We start from the raw sequence: 10,121 nt of genomic DNA on the forward strand, positions 1-10,121 counted from the left end.
ACATATTTTTTAAAATTTATAAATTTTATAATTAAAAAAATTAATAATTCTTGACTAGTTATATATATAAAATAATAATTATAAAGTTAACTAAACAATATTAGTTTGTTACGAATAAAAGGTCAACTGAGTCACGTAAAGACATAAAGTGCAAATTCTATACAATATGAAAATAAAATATCTTAATTTAAAAACAAGAGGATCAAAATCGATGATTTAAAATTATAAAAGAATCAAAATTATAATTTAACCATAAAATAATTATTATTATCTCTTTTTATCTGTCTTTTAAGATTTTATGAAGAAATAAAAAGATGCAATAACTTTTCTATCCTAATAAAATGATAATGAAATTTCCTATCTATCTACGAAATAACTTCATTACTTTATCCAAACATAATTTAAAAATGAATGTATTTCATTATTTATTCAAACAAAAGAATTAAAAAATTTCAATTAAAGCAATTAAAATTCTTAAATGTTAAATTATTTGAAATTCTCAAATACTACAACCAAATGCACACTAATGACATAGGTGCTAGGAATTATCAGTGGCGTTTACCAGCCAAATGAATGATTACTAATAATCCAAAGAAAACAGGCTACATAATATCTTCCAAAGTGAAATATTGTACCTGCAGTTTAGAGAATTCAAAATTCCAAATACAGAAACTGAAGAAGCAAACTGAAATTTTGCATCAAGGGAGCATCTTCACTCATTCTGCCATGTGTATAAATAATTTTGACTAACTACTCTGAGCCGCATAATTTACATATTTCTAAAATTGGTAATTCTAACCTCAAAATGGAAAATTGACTTGGAATTACCTTCATAATTATTAAAGTTCTTATGGAGAGATATTGAAGGGTCAACTGATGGTAATATAAAATAACTACTTTGTGGTCTGACTGGATGGTTCCTCCGCACTGCTGCTGTGAACCAACTGATCAAAACATGGATTCAATAATATGCATGCAGATAATGAGCCATATATTTAAAAGATAAAGATTGAGAGGAGATTCATGAACACTGATAAAACATGTGTTTACCAAAGATCCCAATTGTTCATATGCTTCCATCACCTTTGGATCTTCCTCATCTTCGTAGCCGATTTGTACTATTCTAGGTCCATTTACAGACCAAAAGGCTCTTCGACCTGCCTCCTGCAAAACAATGAAAGCTCATAGCATAAATTTGATGCATCGAGAAGTAATATATCTCAGCATTGAAATACATGAAAACTTGTTTTAAAAAAGAAAGAAATACACGAAAACCAGACCAGTTGACAAGAAAGTCAAAACCATAAATTACTTGACAGGGTAGATAGCCTTATGAAAAAAAAAGGATTAACAAAATACAGCAATAAATTATTGCATTATAACATATTGACACAATTTACAGAAAGCATCTTAATGAAGTTGTATTAATCATTAATGAAACGAGGATTCATGAAAGTTCCAAAAGGAACATTAAGATCAGTTTATTATACAGTACAGTGGGAACATTTAAATTCCTTTTGGAACATGTAACATGCTTGTTTCCTACGTTGGTTTTAAGAAAGTCGGAACTTGTTTTTCTTAGACTGATGGATATTTCAGCTCTCTTTCTAGCAATATTCTCCAACTATACCAACATCCCTGAGCTGTCTTTCAAACTATTGTTTTTTTAGGGGAACTCAAGTTTTTTATGTTTTTGATTGGGAATAAAATTTTCTTGTAACAACCTAAGAACTTAGTAAGCTTCAGCTTGAGGGGGAGTGTTGAGAATCTAAAATTCTAAATGATATTGTAATAAATGTAGTTTGTAGGCATATAATCCCTGATTTACAGGAAACCAAATATCCTGTATTTATGTGTAATCAATGTTATAAGCCTATATAAACACGCATCCGTTGTGTACTCTAACACAATTTTCACTCTATCATCCCTCTTTCTCTCATTTTACACAAAACACATTTGTATCCAAGCCTAGTCTGATCTAATAAGTGACAGAAAGAGAAAGGCAAATAAAAAAATAATTAGGGAGCAAAACTTCCAAATTTACCTGCAATATGATCAAGTATATGGCTTCCAATGCCTGAATACGAATTTCTGGATCATTAACTAGTTCACGTTCAATCGAGAGTGCAGTCCCAAGTTCAAGTGGCATTTTCGATCTGTCTTGCTCACTGTAGATCTGCATAAAAATTAATTAATTGACACAAAACAAACTTCAGTACTCGAGATTACATTCTGAAGCTAAAAGGATGTTGTATCTGATTACTGTAAGTTCCAAGGACAATAAAATATATAAAATAATTTTAATGAATTGAGCTTATGATTGCCTTTCATAGTTGACCTCAAAAAAATATTAGGACAAACTCATATAGACATACACATCAAAGAAGTTACTCATGATGCAATGATGGACGTCAGGCAAAACTACTGAGGTTACTAATTGAAAATAGTTTAGCTTCATTTTATCGAGTAGTTAAATAAATTGGGTGAGGTTGGAGGAAATCTGTTCCTCAATATGCAGAAGAATGCTTTGAGATCAGAAAAGGTAACGTAACCTTGTTGCCAGCTACAGGAAGAAGTAATGCGGGCCAGAGAAACTCTGATACCAAAAGCAAATTTTGTAGCTGATTCTCAGCTTCAAAACAACAGTTGCGAATAGTTCCAGAGACCTGCAAGCAATCAAATATTGCAACAATTTACAGATCAGTAAAGTTATATGCAATAAAAATTAACTAGTAAAGAGCTGCCCATGTTGGCTTAGCCTTTAGAAATAGTAACTGAAATTAATCACAAAAATCAACGTCAATGTTATCATAATTGCATAAACAAATCCATCAAGTGGAAATTCAACAAGAACCAAACAATACCGAGGATTAGTTATACTCAGTTTAAAGAATACTGTTTTAGGGCTAAAAAGTTTATTAATAATACCAAGTTCAAAACAGCATCAGTCCATATGTATGCTTAACTGAGTATCAGCCCATAAGAAAAGAGCTCTTGAGGATGCAACTAAGACATCCATTGACCACTTCTTTCAAAAGTAGTTTAAAAATCAGATTAAATTGAATATAAAGTACTTCTCAAAGGAATTAAAAATAAAACTATTCAAACATTACCCAAGGCTGGGAAACAGAAATCGTTATAGATGCATTTATTGCACGTACCCCTTTCTTTCTCAATGAACTGTTGGAATCAAACTGTCTGATTATCTGCTTTAAGAGACCCCGTTTTGGGTCAAGTAGAAGCTCCCTCCCTTTCCGCTGTTTTGAGATGTTAACAAGTATTGAACCAACATGTTCAAAAGCATCATCTGTTAAAAAAACACTTTCACTGAATCAGCATTGGGAGAGAATTATCAACAATCTGAAAGGTGCAGAAAATTTTCAAAATAAAATGATCAAGCTTTGAACAGCCAAGTTTTGTCTCCCTATATTTATTATATAGTAATATCAAAAAGAAACCTTATCTTTGAATCTGAACTCTCCAATACAGGTGCTTCAGCCCAAAGAGAAAACTGTTCAGAATTCAATAACATGTCACAAGATCCACTGGGCTAAAGACAATTATCTACAGACACACGAGGCATGGAAAACTTCTAGTGGTACAGAAAACATGCACACACAGATGTAAAGAGTGCTTCTACAAAATTAAGCATAATTATAATACTAAGTTGAGAAGAACTCACCATTATTCTCATGGGTGGTTCTACAAAATGATCTCACAAGCTTAATAACATATAATCCAAGCACCTTCTCATCTTCAGTCTGGCAATCACAATAAAATAGCCCATTAACAACACTTTATAAAGATTAAGGTCCTGTTTTGATAAATTTCTCCATAAACACTTATAGGAGAAAAAAAAAACAAGAAGGTAAAATGAACTGAACTCTCATAAGTTAAAATCAATCTATGCACTTCAGTCTTTAGAGAAGTTAGATGAGAAAACTTCTATGTCAAATTATGTGTATTCATGCTTGCTTGTATTTTATGTTTAGCTTGTTTCAGAAGACAGCATTGTAATGTCCCATCAAACTGTCTTCTCATTAAGCCTTGTATTGTGTATATATGTATGTGTGTTAAAGGCAATAAAATTAAGCTAAGTGAGTCTACTTTTCAACTCACTAAAACTCAAAGCTTCAAGTTGGCATTAGAGCGGGTTCCGTCGCCGTCCGCCATCGTCTGCCGCTGTCTGCCGTCGTTTGCCGCCGTCATTTTCTCCGACGACACTAGGGTTAGGATCGCTGGAAAAGCGCGACCAAAACCCTACAAATCGCTCTGTCATCGGAGCTTCCACGCGCCTCCACGTGCCGTTACAGCTTTGGGTGTCGTCCGGCGCGTGTAGTCCACGCGCCGCCGTGCCGTCATCGGAATCTTGTTCGAGTTGCTCCGGCAGCTTCGTCGGCGGCTCCTGGGTGCGTTCCAAGTGTTGGTTTTTCGTTTCGGCAAGCTTGTATGGTAGCTTGTGCTTAGTTCTACCCTATTTCCGTTAGGGTTTCTGTCATTGATCAAAAATGACTTCTGCTGGACCTGCATTCTCTTTTTCCGGAACTCCGACTATCACGACTGTGAAACTAAACTGGAAGAACTATTTGTCCTGGTCTGCTTCGGTTGAGCTGTGGTTTCTTGGCCAAGGACACCATGATCACTTGGAAAAAGGTATTGATACTGTTCCAAGTGACAGAAAATCTGAGTGGGAGAAGCTGGATTATCAGCTATGTGCTGTCTTGTGGCAATCGGTCGAGACAGATGTTTTGGAGATCCTTAGATCATTCAAAACATGTTCTTTTTGGAAGAAGGCCCGAGAAATCTTTGCCAATGATATTCAGAGTTTGTTTGATGCTACTATGAAGGTCACAGCCCTCAAACAAACCAGTCACGACATGATTGCACACATAGGTAAAGCTCGGGTTGCAGTGGAAGAGTTAAAGAGGTTTCTTGTGGCTGATTTGCTGGAAGAAGTGAATAAGAAGCTGGATAAGTTCTATATGATTCTTATCTTGAGGAGTCTTCATTCAGATTTTGATCACGTGCGTGATCAAGTTCTTACTGGAGATCAAGTACCATCGATGGATTCTCTCATCACTAGGTTGATTCGGGTGCCCCATGTGCTGAAAGAAGAAAATCCAGCTGACACGATGGAAACGTCAGCCATGGTTGCAACCCGTGGGAGAGGGGGAGGCCGTAACAGTAGAGGGGGTCGCAGTGGAAGAGGTGGGCGTCCTCAATGCTCATATTGCAAGAGGATGGGCCACACTCAAGAGAATTGCTATTCTCTACATGGCTTCCTTGACAGAGTAGCCAAGGTAGCTCAGACAGAGAAATCAGAGTCCAAGTTCTTTGATGAAGAGTACCAAGAGTATTTGAAGTTGAAATCTGAGAAATCCAGCAGTCAGGCCTCATCTTCCTCTGTACCATGTTATTCGACGACATGTATTTCTCAATCTATTGACGGTCCCAGTCCTTGGATTCTTGATTCAGGTGCCTCTGATCATATTTCTGGTAATAAGTCCTCTTTTACATCCATTTCTTTTCCAAAAATTCCTCACCTTGTTACTGTAGCTAATGGTTCCAAAGTTGCAGCTCAAGGAAGTGGTCAAGTCCCTTTATCATCCTCATTAAAGTTGGATTCTGTTTTGTTTATTCCTCAGTGTCCTTATAATCTAATTTCATTGAGTCAGTTAACTCGTTCATTAAATTGCTTAGTAACCTTTACCGCTAATTCTTTTGTTATTCAGGAACATGGCACGGGTCGACTGATTGGAGAAGGACGTGAATCACGAGGACTTTACTACTTGAAATCCAATGTTTCTGTTTCCTGTTCTGCAACTTCAAATCCCAAACTTTTGCATGATCGTCTAGGTCACCCAAGTTTACCAAAGCTGAAAATGATGGTCCCTAGTCTGAAGAATCTTCCGAGTCCTAGAGTGTGAGTCTTGTCAACTAGGAAAACATGTTAGGTCATCATTCCCACAAACTGTTCAAAGATGTAATTAAGCTTTCTCTACCATTCATTCTGATATTTGGGGACCAAACCGTGTTACATCTTTTGGTTTTCGATATTTTGTAACCTTTATTGATGAATTCTCTAGATGTACTTGGGTCTATTTAATGAAAGACAAATAAGAACTTTTGCCTATCTTTGTGTCCTTCCTAAATGAAGTTGAAAACCAATTTGGAAAAACAATTAAAATTTTCAGAAGTGATAATGCCAAAGAGTATTTCTCTCATGATTTTACTTCCCTTTTATCTTCAAAAGGCGTTCTACATCAATCTACTTGTCCCCATACACCACAACAAAATGGTATCGCAGAAAGAAAAAATCGTCATCTTCTTGACACCGCACGCTCACTAATGTTAGCATCTCATGTTCCTATACACCATTGGGGGGATGCGGTGCTTACTGCTTGTTTCTTAATTAATAGAATGCCTTCATCTTTCCTCGAAAATCAAATCCCCCACTCAATTATTTTCCCTCATGATCCTTTATTCCATGTTCCACCTAAAGTGTTTGGTTGTACTTGTTTTGTCCATGATCTCTCTCCTGGTTTAGACAAACTTTCTGCCAGGGCAATCAAGTGTGTCTTTTTAGGTTATTCTCGTCTTCAAAAGAGTTACAAATGTTACTCTCCATCTACCAGACGATACTATATGTCTGCAGATGTAACCTTCTTTGAAGATACACCTTTTTTCTCACCATCTATAGACCATTCTTCTTCCATCCAGAATGTACTTCCTATTCCCTCTCCTTGTCCCCTAGGTGTCTCAAACCAAAATGTCAGTGAAGTTTCACTTTCTCCACCACATTCGACTGAAGTTGCTTCTCCACCTCTTCTTACATATGAACACCGGACACAGACAGTTGGTTCTAGAGTACCTGAAGCTTCTCCTCATGATTCTCATTCTTCTTCAATCAATCCTCAAGCCATGGATCCTGCTCCCTCACCTTCGTCTGATTCAGACTGGCCCATTGCCATCCGAAAAGGTACTCGCTCCACTCGTAATCCTCATCCTATCTATAACTTTCTGAGTTATCATTGTTTATCTCCTTCATATTCTTTCTTTGTTTTCTCTCTATCTTCGCATTTTGTTCCTTCTAATACTCATGAGACACTTAGTCATCCTAGATGGCGACAGGCTATGATTGATGAAATGCAAGCTCTTGAGCATAATGGTACTTGGGAACTTGTTTCTCTTCCTCCTGGTAAGAAAACTGTGGGTTGTAGGTGGGTCTACGCAGTTAAAGTTGGGCTTAATGGTGAGATTGATCGGCTTAAGGCTAGATTAGTAGCTAAAGGCTACACTCAGATATACGGTCTTGATTATTGTGACACTTTCTCTCCGGTAGCTAAGATCACTACTGTTCGTCTGTTTCTTGCTATGGCTGCCATGCGCCATTGGCCTCTTCATCAGCTTGATATTAAAAATGCCTTTCTTCATGGTGACCTTCAGGAGGATATCTATATGGAGCAACCTCCTGGGTTTGTTGCTCAGGGGGAGTATGGTCTTGTGTGTAAGCTGTGTCGATCTCTCTATGGGTTGAAGCAATCTCCTCGGGCATGGTTTGGTAAATTCAGTCATATTGTTCAACTTTTTGGGCTGAAACGGAGTGAAGTTGATCATTCTGTTTTTTATTGTCAATCATCCCCTGGAAAATATGTTTATTTGATAGTATATGTTGATGATATAGTTATTACAGGGAATGATGCTACTAAGATTGTCCAACTAAAAGAGCATTTATTCAGTCATTTCCAGACCAAAGACCTAGGATATTTGAAGTACTTTCTTGGTATTGAGGTGGCTCAGTCAGGAGATGGTGTTGTGATCTCACAGAGGAAGTATGCCCTTGACATTCTGGAGGAGACAGGCATGCAAAATTGCAAACCGATTGATAGCCCTATGGATCCAAATTTGAAGCTCATGGCAGATCAGAGTGATATTTATCCTGACCCTGAGAGATATAGGAGACTTGTGGGAAAACTTATTTATCTCACCATTACAAGACTTGATATCTCCTTTGCTGTTGGTGTGGTTAGTCAGTTTGTGCAGAATCCTCATGTCGATCATTGGAATGCTGTTATGCGTATTCTTAGATATGTAAAGAGAGCTCCTGTTCAAGGATTATTATATGAAGACAAGGGTAATACGCAAGTATCTGGATATTGTGATGCAGATTGGGCTGGCTGTCCTATTGATAGGAAATCTACTTCAAGTTACTGTGTTTTCATTGGAGGGAATCTTATCTCTTGGAAAAGAAAGAAACAAACAGTTGTTGCTCGATCCAGCGCAGAGGCTGAGTGCCGATCTATGGCTTTGGTCACATGTGAACTTATGTGGATTAAGCAACTTCTCCAAGAATTGAAGTTTTGTGAAGTTACACGAATGAAGTTATTTTGTGACAATCAGGCAGCCCTCCACATTGCATCCAATCCAGTCTTTCATGAGAGGACCAAGCACATAGAGATTGATTGTCACTTCATTTGAGAAAAAATATTGTTCAAGGAGATTACCACTGAGTTCATCAATTCTAATGATCAGCCAGCAAACATTTTGACTAAGTCCTTAAGGGGAACTAGGATTCAGTTTATATGTTCCAAGCTTGGTGCATATGATTTATATGCTCCAGCTTGAGGGGAGTGTTAAATTATGTGTATTCATGCTTGCTTGTATTTTATGTTTAGCTTGTTTCAGAAGACAACATTGTAATGTCCCATCAAGCTGTCTTCTCATTAAGCCTTGTATTGTGTATATATGTATGTGTGTTAAAGGCAATAAAATTAAGCTAAGTGAGTCTACTTTTCAACTCACTAAAACTCAGAGCTTCAAGTTTCTATAAAAGTTAAAATGCATAAATTGATTTTAACTTCACAGGAGAAGTTTAATTCACTTTTTCTTTTCTTATTCTCTCCTTACGAAGTAATTTATTCAAACAAGACCTAAGACACCTTCTGGAAGACTTCAAGCGCTCTTAGTGTCTATTTGGATGAACTTCTCCAGAAATACTTCCGGGAGAAGAAAATAAGAAAAAATAAAAAAAAATTTCTCCATAAGCTAAAATCAACTTATGCATAAAGTAGTTCAATACTATTAACTAATCATAAATCATCATTGTAATTACTTTTTTATATTTAAAGTCGAACAAATTTATCATCCCTAGTGTTTGTCATTGGATGACAGTGTAAAGGTAAGTTGTCACTTTATATGTATATATATATATATATGGATGAATAAAAGCACACGCACCTGAAGCAAGGAAGCAGCACCAGCTTCGAGTTGAGTGAGGTTGACCAAAAGCATGACAAGCAAGCGAGCAATGCCGCAGTCGGGCTTGTACAGAACATCCATCGCCGTTTTGACCAGTCCCATTCGAACCATCACCTCCGCGAGGCTCGAGTTCTGCGACAGGTTCACCAGCGCCTCCGCAGCAGCCTCCGAAACCTCCTGAAAAAACGACACGCCGTCTCAGCATAAGTAGAAGCGGTAGTAGTATCAAACCAATAGTATGCGTCTTACCTTGGGTAACGTTAAGAGGCGAGACAAGGCGGGTAAGAGGGCGTTTGAGTAATTGGCGAGGGACTGCAAGCCCTCGACGGAGCCGGTTAAGCCGCGAACTATGTCAACGGCGGCTTTTCTGATCTGAAACGAGAAACGTCACGTGTGAACAATAATGGGCATAATAAAAAAATTTCTCCAAAAATTTTCGTCTAGACAACATAATGCTGTTCAAGTTGATCTTGTTCGAGCTAGATAGGATCACTATCCGAGTATTTAACGCAGCTTTGTACCAAGACTCAAACTCGAGTGCTCTGATTAAACTAGAAGAACTTTACACCAATTGATCTACATGCTCGGTGGTAAGAGTTTATGAAAATACAATAAAAGAAAGTGAAAGCGAACAAGAGTTTATTACCTGTGGCGATGGGGAAGAAAGAAAGGAGACGAGTTCTTCCATCTCCGTCGCCATTCTTCGCTTGTTGCCCACTCTGCTCTGCTCTGCTCGCCTCTGTGGCCGCCGCCGGCTGTTACCACAAATAAGTCATTGCTAGTTGCGTTTTGATATACTTCTGTACGACACCGTTTGCACTTTTTTTTTTTGCTGTAATTATTCTTTGATTAATTAGTTATTA

General features: G+C 37.3%; 1 protein-coding gene across 4 annotated transcripts; it reads right to left on the reverse strand.

Annotated features, from left to right (window-relative positions):
- Nucleotides 1-456: 456 nt before the first annotated feature.
- Nucleotides 457-10,013, reverse strand: LOC100793520 (protein HGH1 homolog). Of its 4 annotated transcripts, none has more exons than XR_001386342.3 (10): nucleotides 9,905-10,013; nucleotides 9,508-9,630; nucleotides 9,238-9,435; nucleotides 3,683-3,761; nucleotides 3,162-3,307; nucleotides 2,553-2,666; nucleotides 2,045-2,176; nucleotides 1,051-1,164; nucleotides 829-944; nucleotides 457-635 (listed from the first exon to the last, which is right to left on the reverse strand). XR_001386342.3 is itself a non-coding variant. In XM_003551916.5 (9 exons), the coding sequence occupies exons 1-9, from the start codon at nucleotides 9,956-9,958 to the stop codon at nucleotides 894-896; spliced, it is 1,011 nt and encodes a 336-aa protein (XP_003551964.1). In that variant the 5' UTR covers nucleotides 9,959-10,013; the 3' UTR covers nucleotides 457-893. The 4 variants fall into 4 exon arrangements, 2 of the variants coding, with proteins under 2 accessions (XP_003551964.1, XP_040868187.1); XR_419438.4 differs by having other exon boundaries at nucleotides 457-721; XM_003551916.5 differs by having other exon boundaries at nucleotides 457-944.
- Between the last annotated feature and the right edge of the window lie 108 nt (nucleotides 10,014-10,121).

The sequence above is a fragment of the Glycine max genome, chromosome 18 (assembly GCF_000004515.6).
Source record: "Glycine max cultivar Williams 82 chromosome 18, Glycine_max_v4.0, whole genome shotgun sequence".
Lineage (NCBI taxonomy): Eukaryota > Viridiplantae > Streptophyta > Magnoliopsida > Fabales > Fabaceae > Glycine > Glycine max.